At 42.1% G+C, this 23,088-nt stretch overlaps 1 protein-coding gene across 2 annotated transcripts in view; it reads left to right on the plus strand.

Annotated features, from left to right (window-relative positions):
* CDH13 (cadherin 13) overlaps positions 1-23,088 on the plus strand; it is a 1,172,242-nt gene that overhangs the window by 716,270 nt on the left and 432,884 nt on the right. For both annotated transcript variants that reach the window (XM_003272479.3, XM_004087455.3), the window contains one exon: positions 12,134-12,278. In XM_003272479.3, the coding sequence (XP_003272527.1) occupies positions 12,134-12,278 (145 nt within the window). The remainder of the gene's footprint in view (positions 1-12,133; positions 12,279-23,088) is intronic.

A 23,088-nucleotide genomic window follows, 5' to 3' on the forward strand; every position in this document is an offset into this window, starting at 1 on the left:
CCTGCTCTTCTGGGAGACTGTCAGGGTGCTGCTCTTTGGACTGCCTTTGAAATCTTGACCTGTGACGTGGCCCTGGCTGGTGGTGATGTTGCCAGAAAGATGACATTCCAAGGTCACCATACTCCCGCTAAGGTCTAACAAAGCTTTGTTTAGTATTTCTACATACTGGGAATTTGTGTGTACACATGCTCATTTATCTTTTTATTTCTTTAATAATAAAACCGAGAGTGGTATTCTAAACACCATATGTTGCTATAGTGGAAACTAAAACCTGGAAAGCTGAAGTTTCTTAGTAAGAGAGCATGACCACATGACCCAGTTTGCCCAGGACAGCTTTGGTTTGCACCTGTTGTTTTGGCTTATTGTTAATGGTACCTGTTTTTATTCTGAGAAGATTCTGGTTTGGACAATAAATTATGTGGCCACTGTATTAATGTCCTATGGCTGCTATAATAAATTACCACACAGTGACTCAAAACAACACAAATCTTATCTTGCAGTTCTGTAAGCTGAGAATCCAACATGTATCAGGGCTAAAATGAAGGTGTTCACAGCGCTGCCTTCACTCCTGGAAGCTCTAGGGGAAAATCCATTGCCTTGCCTTTTCTAGCTCCTAAAGGCCACCCACATTCCTGGCCTCATGGTATCTTTCTCCATCCTCAAAGCCAGCAACAGCTGGTCACGTCCTTCTCATATTCCATCACTCTGACCTTCGCTTCTTCCTCCCTCTTAAGGACTCATGATTATATTGGGCCTAGCCAGATGCCATATAATTCAGGCTAGTCTATCTGTCTGTCTGTCTGTCTGTCTCTCTCTCTCTCTGTCTCTCTCTCTCTTCCTCTCTCCCTCTCTCTCCCTATCTCCCTCTCTCCCTTTCTCCCTCTCTCTCTCTCTCACACACACAGGATCTCCCTCTGTCACCTAGGCTAGAGTGCAGTTGTACAATCACAGCTCACTGCAGCTTCAACCTTCCTGGCCCAAGTGATCCTCCTACCTCAGTCTCCTGAGTAGCTGGGAGTACAGGCATGCACGGCCACTCCTGGCTAGTTTAAAACACATGAAGAAATGGTCATCATCACTGGCCATCAAAGAAATGCAAATCAAAACCACAGTGAGATACCATCTCACACCAGTTAGAATGGCCATCATTCAAAAATCAGGAAACAACAGGTGCTGGAGAGGATGTGGAGAAATAGGAACACTTTTACAGTGTTGGTGGGACTGTAAACTAGTTCAACCATTGTGGAAGTCAGTGTGGCGATTCCTCAGGGATCTAGAACTAGAAATACCATTTGACCCAGCCATCCCATTACTGGGTATATACCCAAAGGACTATAAATCATGCTGCTATAAAGACACATGCACACGTATGTTTATTGTGGCACTATTCACAATAGCAAAGAGTTGGAACCAACCCAAATGTCCAACAACGATAGACTGGATTAAGAAAATGTGGCACATATACACCATGGAATACTATGCAGCCATAAAAAATGATGAGTTCATGTCCTTTGTAGGGACATGGATGAAACTGGAAACCATCATTCTCAGTAAACTATCACAAGGACAAAAAACCAAACACCACATGTTCTCACTCATAGGTGGGAATTGAACAATGAGAACTCATGGACACAGGAAGGGGAACATCACACTCCGGGGACTGTTGTGGGGTGGGGGAGGGGGGAGGGACAGCATTAGGAGATATACCTAATGCTAAATGACGAGTTAATGGGTGCAGGAAATCAACATGGCACATGGATACATATGTAACAAACCTGCACATTGTGCACGTGTACCCTAAAACCTAAAGCATAATAAAAAAAAAAGGCAGCAATGGCAGTCTCCCCACATTGCTCAGGCTGGTCTCAAACTCCTGGGTTCAATCAATCCTCCCGCCTTAGCCTCCCAAAGTGCTGAGATTACAGGCATGAGCCACCATACCTGGTGAATCTCTATTTTAAAGCCAGCTGATCAGCAACCTTAATCCCATTGGCAACCTTAATTTGGGAGGTGGAGAGAGTGTGAGAATTGTAGACCGAAACTTAATGAAAAGACTTATCAGTATGTCTTTGTTTAAGGAACTAAATTATAGAAAGGATATCTAGAAAGAGTACTCTTAGCTACACATCGTGATGATCTAATCGGACCATGAGTATATTCTCATCTAAATCCGCCTACCAAGTCTGTACATGAATTGATAATATATTCATATATAAGGACTCAGGTGTAAGAAGTAAGGGCAATGTAAGTGTCACATTAATGAAACGGGTTAGGATTAATGTTATCATTTCCTTATCACAACAAACATTGTATCCATGGTGGAAAATATCACTTAAAAAATCTTCCAACCGTGCTCTACCTTTCGAGATGATCTGTTATAAATAAACAATATAGCATACTGATACAAAAACCTTTGTGGGCTTATTTCCGTGGAATCTCTGCAGAATGTTTTTTTAAGCTTTGAACATCTCTGAGGTTCTTGAGACCTACTTTCAGACTGCCTTCCTGGAAGATTGTATCAAGTTGAGATTCCACTACAGTGATCCTTGTGTTTGCATCACTGCACCCTTAACAATCATAGGCTCTTATCTTTTCTTCATCTGGGGGCAAATGCTGGCATGTTATTTTTCATGTGCATTTCAAGGTTTTGTGTGAGTCAAACACACACACACATTTCCTGTGTCTGAACTTACAGTCATGTTTAGCTGGAGAGATGGCAGTGTTAAGCCTTGTACATCCCTCCTTGCATGTAGTGAGCTTCCAATGATCATTTTACATTTCTTGCCCTAAGGGAGGAGACCACCCCTCATATTGTCTTATGCCCAACTTCTGCCTCCAAAGAAAGAAAAGTAAAAACTAAAAGGCAGAAATGAAATCCACTAGCAGACAGCCCAGCGCCACACCCTGGGCCTGGTAGTTAAAGATCGACCCCTGACCTAATCGGGTACGTTATCTATAGATTACAGAAATTGTATAGAAAAGTACTGTAAAATTCCCTATCCTGTTTTGTTCCGATCTAATTACCTGTGCATGCAGCCTCCAGTCACGTACCCCCTGCTTGCTCCATCGATCACGACCCTCTCACGTGCACCCCCTTGGAGTCGTGAGCCCTTAAAAGGGACAGGAATTGCTCACTCGGGGGGCTTGGCTCTTGAGGCAGGAATCTTGACGATGCCCCCGGCCGAGTAAACCCCTTCGTTCTTTAACTCGGTGTCTGGGGACTTTTGTCTGCAGTTTGTCCTGCTACAGCCCTACAGTTATATTCTATTGCTAGATATTTGGGGACAGGCATGGTAGGTCACGCTTGTAATCTCAGCACTTTGGGCGCCTGAGGTGGGTGGATCACCTGAGGTCAGGAGTTCGAGACCAGCCTGACCAATATGGTGATACCCCCTCCCTGCTAAAAATACAAAAATTTGCCAGGGGTAGTGGTACATGCCTGTAATCGCAGCTACTCAGGAGGCTGAGACAGGAGAATCTCTTGAACCTGGGAGGCAGAAGTTGCAGTGAGCCAAGATCACGCCACTGTACTCCAGCCTGGGTGACAGAGCAAGACTCCATCTCAAAAAAAAAAAAAAAAAAAAAAAAAGAAAGATACTTGGAATGAAAGGAATGAGATTCCTTCTTGTTTGTGATTTATAAACGGATTCCAATAGAAGTTTCTGAAGAGGTATTTCAGAGATGATGGCAGTGGCAGCATCTACAATAAAAAATGTTTTAGTGTCCCAGAGAGGTAACTTGGAGGGAAAATACTTATTCAGGTGAGAGGTATCTTATCTGTCTGCAAAATAGAAACTGAGTCACATTGTGTTAGAGATGTAGCTACTGTGTGTTTTGATTCTGTGTGAATTGAAAACTTACATCTGAAAATCCTGTGCTCACACAATCCACTGATCGAATGTTGAACTATATCATCTCAAAAAAGCTCTGTGTGTGTGTGTATTCTGCTTTATTAGCATACTTTGCCCAAAGAAGAATCATCAGAGTTAAAGAGGTCATCAAAGTGTTTTCCAAATCATTTCTCTTCGGAATGACTTACAAGTCCATGGACTGTGTGTCATGCTTTGTTTCTGATTCCACTGATCTAGATTTTGCATGTGTTGCTTGGGTCATTTCATATTACAAAAAATATTGGCTTTTAAGAGCCAGCTTCTGCATTTTGGCCTTCACCCAAGAAACATTGTAGCACATTTTGTTTTTTATTAGTACATCCCTTTGGGTAAGATCTCAGTGTCAAATTTTGTCGGACTAAATTGTGTCTTTCATGGCTGAAGATGAGAGGGTGACTCAAATAAAGGGCAAGGTGTTAACAGTTCGCCACGAAGCTGAAGGCCACGCATGCTTTATAATTTGGTTCATTATGTTCTTGCATTTTTAAGGGATTCTTTTCAAAGCATTTCATGTACAGCCAATTCCTATTATTATGGTGAATTAATTGGCTTGAAGAGTCATTGTTTTGCATGCTGTGACTTGATGGTTCACATTCTTAGTGGATAACTCCCCACCCAACCCCCCACAGTGTGAAAAGAGAATAGAGGAACCGAGGTGCTGGGATGCCAGGAAGGGTGGACAACAGGACCCTAAACTCGAGGCTGAAACTTCTCTCCAACTTAGTTTCCTTCTGGCTCATGTGGTTTTTCTTTACCTCCTTCTCCATTTCAGGACGTGAGCCCCTTTTTTCCTCCCATTCTCAGGACTCAGAAGATCAGGGGCTAACAACTTAGTGCCTATCTACCATGTCCCCTTGAAGTACAGAAAATATTCAGGCAGTATGTTAGTGTCTCCACCCTTGGATAAAGTATTTTTGCTTTAAACAAATTAGAGGTGATTTGCATCCTCTGTCTCCCTCACCATATTATTCACTGTTGTCTTTTGAGAATTAAAGTGATAAGCACACTTTTTTTTTTTCTTTTTTGCTTTTCAGAAAGTGTGTAGCATCATGGAAGGAACTATGTGGTAGCTGGGCTGATACTATAATATTTCCTAGGCTTTAGTTTGTGGCAGGGTGCTACATAGTATACAGAGGCTCATTGTGTGGTTTAATGTGTAGCTTCATGTGTATTAATAAAAATATATAAGAAACTCATTAAGCTCCTCAATTCATGGATGATTTTGCCACAGATGAGGCAAGAGTAAAAAATAGCAATCAATGTAAAGCAAAGCTACTAAGTAAATAGCTTAGTAAAGATAATGAAACAAAAAAATGTAAGGGAGTCCATGCAAAAACATTCAGCAAGTGTGAGCACAGCGAGGGGAATGTGAATGTTACAGTCGGACCTAAGTTTGAATTCAGCCTGATGACAAATCAGCTTTGGCATGGACCAGGTACTTAAATTTCTTTGCTGCGATGAGTGTTTGTTCAGATTGTTTTAAGCCAAATGAGACAATGCAAAAAAGGCCAGACCTGTATTGGACACCAAATCAATGTTAGTCCTCTTCTTTTTAAAAAAAAAAAAAAAAAAAGTAATCAGTTTAATGTACTCTGATATTGTTTACCGCTGGGATTCTTGTTCATCAATTAAGACTACAGAGTCCACCAGCCTACAGTCCATGGAGTCAGACCAACTGTCAGCTGTAATATGCCGGAGATGGAGAGAAAGGACAGATGGCCAGAGCTCAGGCCAAAACTTTGGATTCCAGTCTCTTAAAGAGGTATTGCCTCTTCCAAAGAGGGCTCTGTGCAGTCAACATCATATCAGCTACCTGTTTTGCACCAGGCATTGGGTCCAGGCTTCAGGATTTCCTAATAAGCTCCTTTCCTCATGGGGCCAGACAGAGAGGGAGATGTAAATTGAATTCTCACACCAATAGGTAATAACCTATGGGAAGTGTTACAAAGGAAGGAAGCTGATGCCATGGGAATGTAAGCCAGGGACACTCTAGCGGTTCTGGAGGAGTAAGGGAGGATCTTCTTGATATTTGGGCCAAGATCTGAAGGATGAATAGTGGCAGCGAGGAAGCATAGGTAGGAAACCTATGCTTGGTAGGAGGGTTGTATGTAAAAATACCTGCAGGAAAGAATGTGATGAGGTGGAAGAACTGAAAAAAAAATGAGTGTAACTGAATAATAAGGAACAAGAGGGATTCCTTGTAACATGAAATGAGTGTGAGGAAGTGGGCTGGAGCCAGATTATGGAAAGATTTGTCAAAGCAAAGCCATTTGCTGTTTTTCCTAAGAGTGATGAGAAACCATTGAAAGCTATCCAATAGAGGGTGAGATAAATAAATAAAAATTGACAATGGCACCCTGGAAGCCCTGTAGAAAACAGACCATGGCAGGCAGTCATGGCTGGGCAGGAAGACCCACAGGATGCCTTGCACAGTAGCCCTGGTGAGAAGTGACAGAAGCTAATCTCAAGGAGTGTTGAGGGGGATGGAGAGAATAGGGGACACTGAGGAAGTGAAGCAATTGATGTGGGTGGTATGTGTTGATAGACTGGTTGCGGATAGAAGAGAAGGTTTTGTTTGAGGAAGAGAATGACTTGTGAGTTTCTTCTTCCTTGATCCCTGGGAGAGGGGCCATCCTCTGGACAATATTTACAGCAAAATGATAAACATGCAACTGTATTTATCATACTTTCTGGTTGCTCAGAAATTCTTGCCTCCAATAATGTCAATAATATTTTAATTAAGTTATTATAAATGTAAAATAGTTTTGCCCTCTCTAGGAAAGGATAAAGCTGGGCCCCGAAAAACTGGGGAGTAATATTTGGGTTCAGACTCAGTACCAGCTTTGTATCAGACATTTTCATGTGTTATTTTAGTTAATGTGCAGCAAGATCCTGCAAAGTCGCCATGGTAGGCTCTTATTAATAACACCAAAACCAGGATACGGAGAGGTGCATGCCCTGCTCAGAGCCCGGATCTGGTGTGTCAGCAGGATTCAGTATCAGGTCTACTGAATCCAGGTCGAGTGCTCTTTCCACAGCTCCTTAAAGCCCTCCACTCAGACTTTCACAGATGTCCCCCACCTCCAGCAATTCTCCCCTCCACCACTCCCACCAATGCAGGTGGCATCTGGATCTCCCTCCCATGATCAGCCAAGGTTTCCACAGTGTGAGCAGGAAACCACTAGCGCTAGAATCTCTCAAAGTGCTGCTTTCAACATAAATTCCTAAAGAATGTGATTTTACCCAGTTCCCTGGATGACCCATAGGCCCCCTAATGATAAAGCTGAATGAGTTATTCCTCCCTGGGATATTTTGTCTCACTGGAAGAGAATAATTCTGTTAGGGTCCAAAAATTACACCAAGGCTAAGGCAACCCAGTGCCCCCCAACGCTCATCACCATTCTCTGTGAGCTTTCCCATCTCTGGGACCTCTCCATTTTACTTCCTTTTCTGCAATGTTTCATTTTTCAATTAGTAACCAATTCCCTTCTACTTCTTTTGTGTTTGACAGCTTCTCAAAAAGTGATCAGACAAAATATGATTTTTAAGCATTCAGCATGCACAGTTGAAGATTAGAAGGACATTGGAAAAAATTGATGTTTATGGGAAATGTATGTGTATGTGTATATTTGTATGTGTGTGCTGTGTCTGTGGTACGTCTATATGTGTCTGCCTGCATCTGAGTGTGTGTGTATGTGTGTGTGTGTGTGTGTGTGTGTGCATGCGTGCGTGCTTCTCCAGATAGACCTACAAACAACATCTGTCTTCCTGGCCTGATGAATGAGTCCAACAGCCACACAGTGAAATTCCTAGCAGGTGGCAAGACTCAGCCTCCTGTTTGGAGCTTATTTATTTTCCTATAGTTGAACCTGGGAATACAGTTCCCAAATTCTACAAGACCCTTGGGTTTCCAACTCCAACCCCTGTGTCTCAGTACAACATCACTCAAACAGTAATGTGCAGCCGAATTCTCTAGAAACAATGTTAAAATGGATGGATTTCCTCTGTAGGTTCTAGGCAGGACCGAGGAGCCTGCATTTCTAACCAGCTCCTGGGGGATGCCAATGCTCCTGGCTTGGAGACTGACCTTTGAATAGCAAGGTACTAGAACACACAGCACAGACACTGGTCAGACATGTCATTGCTTGGAATTCAGGCTACCTGCTCTGGAAGTACTTATTAAAATCCTGCAACATTGGATAACTGTTTCTAGCTGTCATTTACTGAGTTCGCCTCTCGTCTGGCTCCACAGTGGACTCTTTTTTTATATCACGCGTTATTATTCCCATGCAGGTCAACCATTGAATCTAAGAATAGAAATCCTCATGTCTGAGGGGGTGGTCTTGAAGTAGGCAATGAGGGGCTGGATGGTTTCCATTTCCTTTGAGCAAGTATTTCATTGCCTTCTGCCGTGCCTTCCTATTTGTTTTTCTCACAGTAGGTTTCTACCAAGCGGCATCTCACTTCTAACATAAAGAAGAAGCGTGAGGATGCCTCCCTTTGAATGCCTGTGAGCTTGTTTTGTTTTTAGAACCCAAACACAGCCACTTGAATCTATCGTGTAATTCAAAGGAAACAAGCATTGTTCCAGTCTTTTCAAACTAAGGTTTTGTGTGCTTTGGGTATTTCAATTAGGAAGAAAGAAGGCAAGCAAGAATGTTATTGAACATTTATTCTCCGATACTGGAGGAGGCACTGGAATTTAAGAGCCTTACTTCAGAAAGTTTGGCATTTACTAACTGTGGGTCTTACCTTCATATGAGAACAGTGATGAAAACTCACGGGAATGTCAGATTTTGTTAGGTATGTGATTGGGTGGGTAAGGCTGTATTTACTGACAACTTCCTCATGCATATGCATGTGCTTAATTTTCATCCACATCATTAATAAGATGATTTTAAAACTAGATGAACCTCTCTGTAAAACACAAGCATTTCCTATTATATATTTTATTCAGTCTACTATGTTTTCCTCTGTTGGGATCAAGCATGATATACTTCTTTCTCATCTCTGCCTTCCCAGGGACTCATAGGAAGAAAATGTCTTCATTCTTCGCTTGGTTTAGATTGTTCTACGCAAAAAATCTTGTATGGACATAAGCCTTAACCTACTCCGTTTGAAGTTGAGCAGAGCCCTAATTCTTTGACTTGGTCTTATACCATTCCCCACTCTCAAATTAGTTCCAAGTTCATCCTTACCTCAGAGTCTGCTATTGCTATTCCTGCTGTCTAGAAATCATTTTCCATGTTTTTTGTATGGCTATCTCTTTCCACTTTCTTGTCATTCAAGCCTCAGCTGAAACATTCCCTCAGCAGTAAGGTTTTCTCCACCATTTATTTCGAATAGGTGCCCCCTGCCACACACACACACACACACACACACACACACACACACACAGACACACACCTTGTCAATCATACTTTACCCAGTGATGGAAATGTTCTGCATCTGTGTTGTCTAATATGGTAGCTATTACCCGCGTGTGGCTATTGAGCAGTCAAAACATTCCTAGTTTGACTGGAGTACTGCGTTTTTTCATTTTAATAAATGTAAATTGCAATAGCCATATGTGGCTAGCAGCTACAGTATTGGGTAGTGAAGCTTTCATATTCAAACCTATCTCATATCCTTCATAGCCCCCATCTGTGACTGAAACTACCTTGTTCATATCTTTTTCTCTTGCTTCTCACCTGTCTCTCCATGCTGGGGTATCTTTTCTGCTAATCACTGGATACCAGGGTGTTCAGCATGATGGCTGACATGTAGTGGGTCCTCAAATAATTTGTATTAAATTAACTTTAAGAAAATCGCACTTAACAGCACTTCACTGTTTTTAGAAACCATTCCAAAGGTCTTGGCTTCTGTTGATACAATTGTCCTCTGAAAAGTCTGAGAGTCAAACTCTGAATAGTTTTGTATCATAAAATACCATTGAATTGTCTATTTGCATAACTGGTTTTCTGAGATTCAGCTCCACCTTTTGTATTCATCCTAATCAATGGTGTCTCCTTAGTTTCTGTCTTTCTTTCCATTGTGTTAAGGTGAATCTGTTGTCTGCCCTTCCCAGTTTCAGCATATTTGAATATTTGGCAAATGTGAATTCTGATTATCTATCCTACTTGTAGCTTATGATACTGGCCAAGTCAGAATGTAGAATCTTAGGATTCAGATCCCACATATTTGTTGTCTTTAGGCACAGTGATTTTTGTTTTGTTTTGTTTTGTTTTTTGTTGAGTTAAAGTGAAGTCCTTGGCTATTTTGGGAAGATGAAAAACCAGACCTATGTTATTACATAAAATTGCTTCTAAGCTTTATTTTGATTGATTTCCTTTGCTAGCAGTATTCTCATAATAGCTTTAAAAAAAACATAAAAGTATAAAATTTCCATCTCTGTGAGATCTACTTTGTGTGCAGATATTAGGAGGCTCTGTTCACTTAATTTTTTCTTATTATTTGCATTATTTTATCTGCCCCAGAAATCAAGTATGTATGTCTGTGTGTGAACTTGCTAGTAAAAGGATGAAGGAATGTTAAAGAAAAAAATTAAAAAATTATCTATCCACACATACCTGGTTTCATTTTGCTCACTGCCTTCAAATTCTGTCCGTATTTGTATGTCATGTATGATGATGCATGTTATTTTGTGTATTTTTACTAAATATTGTAAGTTGATCAACAAAGTTTAAAAATCATTGTATTGTAATATGTTGTTACACAATCATTCATTCAACTAGTTCCCTTCCACTGGATGTTCAGGCGGATGCCAGTGTAATTTTATTTAGAGAAATAACAATGCAGTGAATAGTTCCAAGTATGTAGTGCAAACTTATATAGGATCAGGAGTGGTATAAAAACAGAACAAAAGTATGAGTCTTTTGTGGTTTCTGTTGAATTTTGCCATGCTTTTGGAAAGGATTATACTGGTTTACAATACCATCAGTTGGGATGTGACTCTACTGATTTATAACAAGAATGTTTGTCTTTCATTTTTCTCATTTGGGCTCTTTTTGACAATAGTATTGATAATAACTGATAATAACTGTTGCAACAATAGCAGCAGTTAATATTCTTGAGACATATTATATGACACACCATATATTAAATGCTTTAGAAATATTGTTTATAGTGGTTAAAAAGGTGAGCTCTGGGGGCAGACTTCCCAAGGTCAAATCTGGACTCCAGCATTTATCTTCCATTTGCTTTCATTCTCTCCTCCGTAAAAAGATCCAAAGGGTTGTTATGAGAATCAAGTGAGATAATATAGTATAGAGCTAAAGTAAGCATTGGATAAGTGTTGGTTATTATTCCTAATGAGTGTTTTTGTTAACCCCATTTACACATGAGAAAACTGACATCCAGTGTCTTGCTCAAGGTCACACAGATAGGGAAGAGTTGTACTAGGATTCCAAATGCAGATGCCCTTTTCTGACCAAAATACTCCTATGCAGGGACCAACACTTATATCCAAGAAGAAGTATTACTCTTATCGCTGAGTTAAATCAAGGTTGAATTAAGCACAGAAAATGTGCGCATAAGGTCCCTGTGATTCACTGGAAATGCCGTGGCATAATTCTTCGTTTCCAAGACAAGCAAAAAAGTTGTTTTTTTTATGCTGCCTTCTTCATTGAGATCTGAAAGTAGTTCCCTGTGGAAGTGATTCGTGGTGTTGTGAAATCCTCTGAAATTGTGAAGAGCCTGGTGGGCAGGAATCCCGAGGTCTCATTCAGGCTCCCTGCAAATTCTGAGTTCCTAGCCAGAGGAAAGCCCCCTAAGAATACTGACGTGACTTTCTCCTAAAAGATTCCCATAAACACTTTTGGTTATCTCTTAACCAAAGAGTGTTATCTCTTAATCAAACTTGGTTCATAACTGCTTAGTCAATTTTTATTAGCATAACATTATTTTTAAGCATAATGATATTGGGAAAACAGAAATGATATAAGCATAATTTCTTGGCTATGACTGTTTATGTTTTGGGTTTTTTTGTTTTAACTGTCTTTGCAGATTTGATGAATTAATTGTAAATTTCCCAAGGGGGATCTAAAGTGAACTGATCTTTGCCTTTTATTCTGGAATGTTCCCTTTCTATTCTAGTCCCAGTGACTATCCGTTGAGAGCAAAATTTCAGTATTTCCAAGGGCTCAAAAAATTGCTGATATAACCTACTTTCTCTAGAGAACCTTATTTGAATTTTCATAATGAATTAATATCTTCTTTCTCCCCCAATCTCTTTGCTCAAATAGCTATTTGTGGAGACCACTGATGTCAATGGCAAAACTCTCGAGGGTCCGGTGCCTCTGGAAGTCATTGTGATTGATCAGAATGACAACCGACCGATCTTTCGGGAAGGCCCCTACATCGGCCACGTCATGGAAGGGTCACCCACAGGTATGTCACATTGGCTTACCTTTAGCATAATGGCTTGGAAAGAGGCACATTATGATCTTTGTGGATTCTAGGGACTGTCTTATGGCTGTTCCAACTTGTCAGCTTGTATCACTGTTGACTTATTACTTCCCTGCGTAGAAGCCAGGTTGGGAAGCTAAAGTGCAAAGCTTGACCGAGGTGTTGCAAGCTATGGAAATGTCTTTCATTGTCTCTGAAGATGATCCTCCAAGGATGACTGCCATCTAAGTCTCTAAGGCGTGACTGATGTTGGGCATCATGTAAATATGCAGCCTACCTTTGTGAAGGTCCAAGGCTAAACTTTGTGCTATAGCAGGGCTTTGATGAGAATTGGGTCCCCATTACAAACTCCTCAGTTCTTTCTTTTCATAGTGGCTTTTTAATAAGAACTATTTTAGTAAAATAGGTAGGAATTCTTCCCTTCCCTTAGAAGATGTGCATGAAGAAATCTTTTGTCTTCAGTCAGAGGACCAAAAGGAAGATGTTTGATATCTCTCTCTGGAAATGCATGTACCTACTGTTATAGAAGTCATTGAAGGTTACTATAGAGCTCCCGCTACCTTTTCCCATGTTTAACCTTTCTATGAGGGACGATTTTAGAATTTAGAGCTTCCTTTTTTGGCCCAATACATACTAATTAAAGTATCCCATAGCCAGCAGCTGAAGTCACTCCTGATTATAATGCTTGAGAAAATGAAAGAATAAAACAGAAAAATTCCTCTTCGGCTGGACTTTGATTTTCAGCTTTAAAATACACTTGAGTGAAAAAAAAAACCATAGTAAGAGTATCGTGTTGCTGTTCTTAGATTATGTCCAAATAGGTAAAATACTGATTCGTCAGACCAGACAGGAGATGAGAGCTGCTTTTACTATTTTTCCCTCTTTTCTGAATTGATGGGATCTATCAATGACATGTAGATACAGGAGGCTCTGGAAATGTTGCCATGGTAACCTTCCCAGACAACCAGATGAATAATTGTATGCAAAATACCTAAAACCTCCATCAGCTTCAAGGAGCTGGGTCTTTATGCACTGCATCAGATCCCCCAAGGGCAACAGGGACCCTCTTCCTTTCCAGCTTTAAATACAGTCTGTAGAAATGAGAGCAAATGCACTGCGTGTGTGCTGGGGGGTGTTTGGGGGAGTGTTGGAGGCAGAGGAGCAATGACAGGTCTGGAGAGAAGGAGAGACGACAGGTGAAGGGAGGTCAGGTCACTTTAGGGCAGACAGTCCATGTGGCCCCTCTCTGTGAGCTGCTTTTGATGGACAGATGGCTTCTGGTAAGAAACACCCTAGAATTTGGGTGTGATGTTTACAGAAATCTTCTTAAACAAGCTGATGTGCAGAACACATTTGGGGAACCAATGAGGAAAGTGATTAAAGAGGCCAAAGTTTGAGCAGAACAGAAAAATGATTCCCAATTGCTCTCTGTGGTACCCGGGACCCGTGAGTCAGTGAGCAGAATTCAGATGGGCTGGAAAATTGTTCTAAATGTAAATGACAGCGCTTACATTCATGATGGCTGTGAGCTCGCACATATCTTTGTATATTATGTGTGTATATGATTAGATGGTATCCAATTTTCCTCCCACTGTGCCTGTCCTTAAAGTTTAGAAAAGAATTTTAGATTTTTTTGCTATATTCATGTAATATTTTTTGAAGAAAGAGTTCTTTATGCACATTGAATTTCTTAAATCACAGTTATTCAGCTAGGGACACTTCTCCAGCAAAACGTAAACCACCTCAAATATCTATTTACGACTGGTATTATCCTATGAAAATACATAAAGACTCAGGTATCTGTATGGATTCATTGTTTTCTTACTCAGCACCCTCTGAGTTGGACTATAGAGCACGAATTGAAATAGAATCAGTCAGATTTGGGATCCAGAGTGTGGAAATCTTGCAAAAGACTTTCAAACCAAAAGCCACTTAGATTACTTAGCACCCTGTAAGAAAGTTGCAGGCAAGATGGCCCCTGAAGAATCCATGAGGCCAATGGGAATCTGAGGAAGAAGAGAGTGTCCTCTTTCCAACCTCTTCTTCAACTTAAATCATTTACAAGTAATAACAAACCCTAACTGGCTGTAAAAATGTTCGTGTCTTGTATTTCCATTATGCTCTGCTCATCTGTGGCTCATAGGATCCCATGTGTTGTAGAAATTATTCGACACCCACTGGGAGTGGGAGTGGGGGTAGGGGTGAGCTTTAGGGTGGGGGTTGAGGTTGGGGTTGCGGGCTGACTCTGGAAAGAGTTCTATGACTTTTCCATTCTCTCACAAATAAAAGATGGGAGTCAGTGCATAACCTACCTTCAAATCATATGCTCTTTCAACTGTCCCACCGAATTCATGGTGAACACAGCCGTTGGGTATCATAGCACTGAGTCAAGCATTTACTGTGTGCCAGCAGCCACATATATACAACATCATTTCATCCACGATCTCACTTCCTCCCTGAGAGGTAGATACCACTATCCCTATCTTACAGATGAGAAAACTGAACATCAAAGAGGCTCAGGAACTTGCCATAGTTACCTGGCTGGGGAAAAGATACAATTAGTGTCTATCTCTCCAGCTTCAAAATTTGGTGAATGGTTGCTTATTTCGCTAGTAAGAGGCTGCCACATCTGCCTCAATTCTCTGCAAATTCTGGCTACCTCTGCACTGGCATCATGCTCAAAAGACTAGTCCGGGTCTGTCTACAATAGCCCACATTTCTTCCTGGGCCTTGTGTGAGCTACAAGAAACCCAGGAACCAGCTGGGTGCAGTGGCTCAAGCCTGTAATCCCAGTACTTTGGGAGGCTGAGGTGTGTGGATCATGAGGTCAGGAGTTGGAGACCAGCCTGGCCAACATGGTGAAACCCCATCGCTACTAAAAATACAAAAATTAGCTGTGTGCGGTGGTGGGCCCCTGTAATCCCAGTACTCGGGAGGCTGAGGCAGGAGAATTGCTTGAACCCAGGAGGGAGAAATTGCAGTGAGCCAAGATCACGCCACTTTACTGCAGCCTGGGTGGCAGAGAAAGACTCCATCTAGGAAAAAAAAATGAAACCCAAGAGCCACCCGACCCATTGGGTCTGCTCTCGTTTCCACGTTTTATACCACAGACTGCTTGCAGGCCCAGCTGGGGGAAGTATTTGTGCAGTTCTATCAGATGAACTGATTTAGATCCTCACAGAAAATGACTAGTTCTTATGATGAAATAGCCAAGCCCATTGAATCACCTCTAGGTTTCAGTAGAGTTAAATGTTGAGGCCCTTGTCACCACTCATGTCACTTTCTTCTGAGCCTACATAACCAAAGACAGCTTCATGGGGCGCAGCCTTTGTGGCCTCAGACAGCCCAGGGAACAGAAGGGTCCCATGCTCAGAAGGGCCTGGTGCTTGGTTTAGTGTTCTGCTGTCACCTTCTTGAAATTCTTAATAATCATTGAACAAGATGTCTGCGTTTTCATTTTACACTGAGCGTCGCAGATTATGTGGCTGTTCCTGCTCACAGCATTATAGCCTAGAGCTGTGTTTGACGCTGTGCTCAGCTATTTAACATGGTGAGACCTCAGGCAAGTTACCGAACCTTCTAGAAGCCTCTGCAAATAGGGATAGAATATAACAGTACCTACCTTAGAGAAGCATATGTCAGGATTCAGTGAGACAACATGCTTCACCCAGTGCTTAGGGAATAGTAAATGTACAAGGAATGCCTTTGTGTTGTTAACACTGCAATTATTATTTTTATTCTGGAAGAGTACCCTTTAGCAAAGGTAAAGCAAAGAGACACATGAGTTGTGTGAAGACAAATTCATCTTCCAACAAACCACACATCATTTTCGTGTCCCCATGTGTTCAAATGCCCTCAGCACCAATCTATCACAAAGGAAGGTCACCCATATTTATCTGTATGTGCAGACAGGAGACCATTCTGGCTGCTCAACGCTAAACTCCAGGGTATTGTTTTGTTGAATCATTCCTGGATGAAGGAAGATCAACAGAAAATAATGGTATTTGACTTTGCGGATCATGAGCCGTTCCTTTTGCAGAGCCACAGACATTGATTTATGAGGCCCAAGCCAAGGCTCTGGCTGCTCCTTGGGGGCAACCAGATCTCTGTGTGAGTTTGGTGTTTTCTGATGCCCAAGACATGGTGTTCATGAGTAGGGGGTAGAGGGTGAGAACTCTTGGAATTCCTGGAGGGCACTAATTCCAAGGCCCCATCATGTCTTGTTGGCATCAATTCATGGGTGTTTTGCCCTCCCATGGTTTCCTGGGCACCTTTGAGAAGGGCTGACCATGAGGAATGGCATGTCAGGCTCCCACAGAAGCAGGCCCTGAGATGAAGGTTGAGGCCTGTGGTTTACCTGAGAGGTACAAGGACAGATACCAGGTAAGGTGAGGTATAGAAAAGGAAGTCAGACAACTTGAGGTGCATTATTATTATAATTATTATTACTATTATTATTATTATTATTTATGAGACGGAGTTTTGCTCTTACTGCCTAGGCTGGAGTGCAATGGTATGATCTCAGCTCACTGCAACCTCCGCCTCCTGGGTTCAAGCAATTCTCCTGCCTCACCCTCCCGAGTAGCTGGGGTTACAAACACCTGCCACCATGCCCAGCTAATTTTTGTATTTTTAGTAGAGATGGGGTTTCACCATGTTGGCCAGGCTGGTCTTGAACTCCTGACCTCAGGTTATCCACCCACGTTGGCCTCCCAAAGTGCTGGGATTACAGGTGTAAGTCACTGCATTTGGCCCCTGGGGTGCATTATTAAACCAGCTCCTAGAGTGAGCAACTGCAGGTTTATCCTTTTTGGGGAGCTCTAGGAAATGACATTAAACACACACGTTAGAGTCATCTCAGCTGAGGGGCAGGTAGCTAGAATATCTACTCCCTCAAGCCTGATAATGAGACATCGGTTCAAAGCTGTCCCCAAGTGGGGACTTTAATTTCCAGGCACTGGCAGCCAGCTGTGCGCAAGGGCAACCTGGGATCCATCAGCTCCAATATCCTGTCCTCTTGAGGACTCGGCCTTCCAACAACATCAGGAGCTGGCTGTAGGTTGTGTTCTCTCTCCTGGCTTTTAGCCACCCCAAATGGCAGCCAGGGCAGCTGGGAGAATGGCAGCCCCCACCCTGGACAGATGGGGCACCTTTGAGAAAGATAGGTGGTGAGAGGTCACAGAAGGAAAGAATTAGCTCCCAAACTGCATGACTGAGAAAGACGAATGTGGTGTTTACCTAGAGGTGCACATTCTGAGTCCTGAAAGATGCACATTGCTTAGGCATGTCTGATCCTTCTTGAGGCTGTTGAAGACAAGCGGAGATTAGCAGTTACATCCTCATTGTCTAACTTGTGAAAGCCCAGCCACTTTCCCTCCCTCACTTTCCTGTTTTATTCCCTTTTTTTTTTTTTTCCATCCAGTATGCTTATCAAGCATCTACCCTGTGCTGGTGCTATTCTAAGCTTTGAACGTGCAACACTGGACCTGGCAGGTGCTGCTTGTTCCCTCCTGGTATTCATAGCACGTGCTGCTTGTTCCCTCCTAGGTATTCATAGGAGGGAGGACAGCAACAAATAAATAAGAAAGTTGCAGCGAGTGCTACAACGTAGCTGTACATGATTCTCATCTCAGGAGGGGCCAAACCTAGTCTTGTAGTGAGAGGAGGCCACTCTGAAGAGATGACGTAGGGAGTTTTTGTCTTTTCTTTTTCCTCCAGGATCCACCTGAGTTCCTTTTCAAGACAGAGTACCTTTAATTTTTAAACACGTCCAGCCATTCCAGACATAAGGAAAAAACAGCCGATCAAGTGACCTTTGGGACTAATGGCTATCCTGCGAGCTCAGCTTTGCTTGGAAGTTGCTATTTTCCAAAACAACTTGAGCTAAATAAAGATGGCTAAGATAGTTGATACTTGACACCTAGCTCAGCAGACAGTCTTCAGGTTGTTGCTATGGCCTGGTAGTAAAGTCCCTTTTCTGGTTACCTTTTAACTTGCTGCAGTAACTGTGATGTGGCTTTTCAACCCACTGACTTAATTTCTTTTTGCTGGTATTTTCAGACTTTCATGCTGTAGGCTCCTCCATTCTCAACTGCCCCAACCAATCCTGTGTGTTTCTGGAATACCAGGCATGTGGCTATTTCATTTTTTTTTATGAAGTAGATATATTTTTAAAAAAATAAATAAAGCAATTCGGTTCTTTTCAAGTGAAAGAAAATGCAGTCACTCCCCAATCCCACCATCCAGAGATAACCACAGTTGACATTTTAGTGAGTGCAGTTCTGAGGTTCTCTCCTGGCATCTCTACACAGAGAGATGCAGGTGCACAGTTTTACACAATGGGAGCTCTATGTGCTTTTCTGTAAATCTCTCTCTTCACTCCTCAGGGTCCTATGGACATTTTTGTAAATCAGTAAACATCAAGCAACATCATTGTTTCAAGCAGCTAGCGTCTGGATCTACCATCGTCTACTTAACCAATTTCCTATCGATTTAAGTTGTTTTCACTTTTCTACACTTCCATCAATTCTGCAGGAGAGAGCTCATCTCTTCCCATGTTTGTGACAATTTCTATCGGATACATTTATATGAGCTGGATTAATGGGACAGCAGATATGCCTTGTTATTTTTTGATCCCTCTTCAGGTGATGCTTCTAATCAGAGGGTTTTACTCTGTATCTTGGCTAAGCTTGTTCATGCAGCAGGATACAATAGTCTTTCTTTTCACACACAGACATACTGATGGATATTTTTGTTTGTTTCTCCAGATGACACTCAGTATCTACAAGTTTTTGTGGTCATTTCACTAGCTGTTTTGTAGATTGTGGCTGGCCTTGCTATGGAATCCTTGCTGGGTATTGTGGTGGAGGCAGAGGAATGCAGTGGTTGAGACTGGCCCCTTTCCTCAGGTCATCACTGGAATTTTAGTGAAGAAGCGCTGCCCAGGGATGGTATCATTAACATGCTGCAGAGCCCTTGAGCTTGGAGGAGACAGCACTTGAATTATGGTACAATTCACTCCAGTACAGGTGACCATAAAACAAATTTTGTGAAAGAGTTGCATAATCCAATCAGAGACCATTTCCCAAAGGGAAAATTCACAACTAAATGGAATGAAAAGTATTATCTGAACTTCACTAGCTATTGACTCCACCTAGTCATTCAAGAGGAAAGGGAATGCTTATACACTGTTAGTGGAAATGTAAACAGATGCAATCGTATGGAAAGGAGTATGGATAGTTCTCAAAAAACTAAAAATAGAACTACCATTTAATCCCGCAATCCTGCTACTGGGTGTCTACACAAAGGAAAAGAAGCCACTGTATCAAAAAAACACCTGCACTCGTGGTTATCACCACGTATATTTATCACCACACCATACATACATACACACACACAGTGGCATACTATTCAGCCATATTAAAGTATAAAATCAGCTGGGCATGGTGGCTCACGCCTATAATCCCAGCACTTAGGGAGGCTGAGGCGGGCGGATCACGAGGTCAGGAGATCGAGACCATCCTGGCTAACATGGTGAAACCCTGTCTCTACTAAAAATACAGAAAATTAACCGGGTGTGGTGGTGGGCATCTGTAGTCTCAGCTACTCAAGAGGCTGAGGTGGGAGAATGGCATGAACCTGGCAGGCAGAGTTTGCAGTGAGCCGAGATCGCGCCACTGCACTCCAGCCTGGACGATAGAGCAAGACTGCATCTCAAAATAAATAAATAAAGTATAAAATCATGGCTTTGGCAACAATGTGGATGGAACTGGAGGCCATTATCTTAGGTGAAATAACTCAGAAAGTCAAGTACTGCATGCTGTCGCTTAGAAGTCAGAGCTAAATCATGTGTACACATGGATGTAGTGTTGAATAATAGACACTGGAGACTCAGAAGGGTGGAAGCATGGCAAGGGTGTAAGGTGTGAGAAATTATGAGTACAATGTATGTTACTCGGGTGATAGTTACACTAAAAGCCAAGAGTTCCCCACTGTGCAACATGTAACACAGCTGCGCTTGTACTCATTAAATGTGTACAAATAAAAAAAAAAAAAAAAGCTGAATCTTTGCCAAGTTGCTCCTAACTGTGTCTGAAGGTCCTCTGGTGATATCTCACGCTGGCTTGGAACCAAGGCAGTCGGCTCCCTTGTCATAGCCATTGGGATTTTCCTCCTCCATATCCCAGGCCCCCGCCCTGATGGGCACCATTGCAGATGTCAGGCCCCCGCCCTGATAGGCACCATTGCACATGTCAGGCCCACCCTGGTGGTACCATTGCACATGTCAGGCCCACCCTGGTGGGTACCATTGCACATGTCAGGCCCACCCTGATAGGCACCATTGCACATGTCAGGCCCACCCTGATGGGCACCATTGCACATGTCAGGCCCCGCCCTGATGGGCACCACTGCACATGTCAGGCCCACCCGGATAGGCACCATTGCATATGTCAGGCCCCGCCCTGATGGGCACCATTGCACATGTCAGGCCCACCCTGATAGGCACCATTGCACATGTCAGGCCCACCCTGATGGGTACCATTGCACATGTTAGGACCCTTGGCTGCTGGCTCACAGGAGCTGGATACCAAAGCATCTGCTGGGAGAGGAGAGAATGCCTGAATCCCTTTATTCTGGTGGAAGAGTATCTAACCAACCAACAGAACTGTATGTTTCATCTTTAATGTGGATAACTATGAAAACAGGTCTTTTCATTTTTACTCATAGCTCTCTCTCCCCCTAAATTCACAAATGCATCTCTGGGGCTGGAGATCCACTCAAGAGGTGGACACCCCATTGTTTCCTGAAACACTCTCCTCTCTAACCGTGAAGTGTTATTCCTGGACTAGCCTATGTATCTGCCTCTCCTCTGCCCATCATCCGTGCTCATATCATTCACATTAGACCTTTGTATTCTGGGTGAACTGGGGAGATGTGGCCCTTGGGTTCACTTTGATTACTTCCTTGTAAAAATAAATGCTTAATAGCCCTGCCCACTAATTTTTTGGATATATTTTAGGCCCAGGCTGGGAAGCATCCTTCCATCACTCTATATTTGGAAGAGGGAAGGATTTGTGGCATCAAATATTTAAAAATAAAAGTAAAAATGTTAAAATTAACTGAGTAACATAATTAAAATAATAGTTTAAAGTGGCAGCAGGGCAGAGGAGCATTTGTAGCTTCAGAAATGTAGTGATCATTCTACAGTCTTTTGAAAAGATAAACCTGTCAGGAATTTCTAGCCAAAATGAAAATTGGTGATGGTTGAGCAGCTGCAAAGCAAAAGTGAAAAAGTCCTTGAGTTGTCCTAACACAGAGCGTGCTCACCAGCGCCGTTGGATCCCATCCCTGATACCAAAGGATCCACTGTGAATAGCCCAGCAATTTTTAGCACTGCAGCTGAGTAGAACAGAGTGGGAGATCCAAATGTCATCAGACATTTATAATTTCAGGGAAACCCTTATTTCGAATCAATTCCTCATAACCATTTCATCAGTAAAGTCATTCAACAAGTATTTATCGGGCAGTTTCTATCAGTCAGATAATATTCTAGGTACTGGGGATATAGCAGTGACCAAGACCATTTAGAACTCTATTCTTAAGACATTGCCACCTTCCTGGGAGGTGAAAGGTGCCAACAAAAATGGATAAACCAGATAATTTAAGTTTTGGATAAAATAAAACAAGGTACATTGTTTTATTGACATAAGATCAAGAAAAGCCCTCTCTAAAGAGGAGATGTTGAAGCTGAGCCCAGTGAAATAAAGGAGCCTACCACATAAAGACATGGAGAAAGGATGTTCCAGACACAGGGGCCAGGAAGTGCAGAGACCTGAGGCAGGAATGACCTGAAGGACGGTAGTACCAGGTAAGACAGGGAGATGGGCAAGGGCAAGATCCTTCTGAGCATGAGTCAACAAACTATGGGCCGTAGGCCAAATCTGTCTCTCTGCCTGTTTTTTTTTTTAAATAAAGTTTTGTTAGAATACAAACATGGCCATTCATTCATGTATTGACTGTGGCTGCTTTCGCACCATTTTGGTAGAATTGGGTAGCTGGGGCAGAGACTGTATATTCCACAGAGGCAAAAGTCTGTAATACCTGATCCTGTGCAAATAAAAAGTTGTAGACCCCTGGCTTAGAGCTCCATACATTTTGATTACATTTTAAACTTAGTAGGAAGCCCTTGGGTGGTTTTAAGCAAGAAAGGAGTTAGATATGATTTTAATGTTGAAAAATGACTTGTGCTATTCCGTGGAGAGAGAAATAGGGAAACAAGGCATTTCAGTGTTCTAGGCATGAGAAGACTATGGCAGCTATGGAGATGGAGAGAAGAGATGGCATAAGATTTTTGCAGCAAGTGTGTGACAAGTTGGAAAATTCTAAATATTGAGTTATTTTATGATGCCAGCTTATTATAACTGATACCATCTATATGGAATTACAATAATACTGTAAAGCTTAATAGTTTTGTAAATTTTCTGCAAGTATAAACCAGACTCTACCTTCAGTTCTTTTTCTCAGCAACACAGTTAAGACCAGGAGAACCGAATGGTTTTCTCTTCATCCTTCAACTTCCAACATTTAGCAGACTCCCAGGCACAAATTCTCCACCCAATAAATTCCACTGGATGAACAAATGGCCCCAAAGCCCAGAAAGCCTGAATCCTGATAAACTGCTTTTTAATTCAATTTTTAAATAAATGGTTGAAAATGTATTCATTCCTTAAACAAATATCTTTTGAGTACCTGCTGTATACCAGGTATGCTGTTTAATGAGGATGGGGTTGGA

The sequence above is a fragment of the Nomascus leucogenys genome, chromosome 2 (genome assembly GCF_006542625.1).
Source record: "Nomascus leucogenys isolate Asia chromosome 2, Asia_NLE_v1, whole genome shotgun sequence".
Lineage (NCBI taxonomy): Eukaryota > Metazoa > Chordata > Mammalia > Primates > Hylobatidae > Nomascus > Nomascus leucogenys.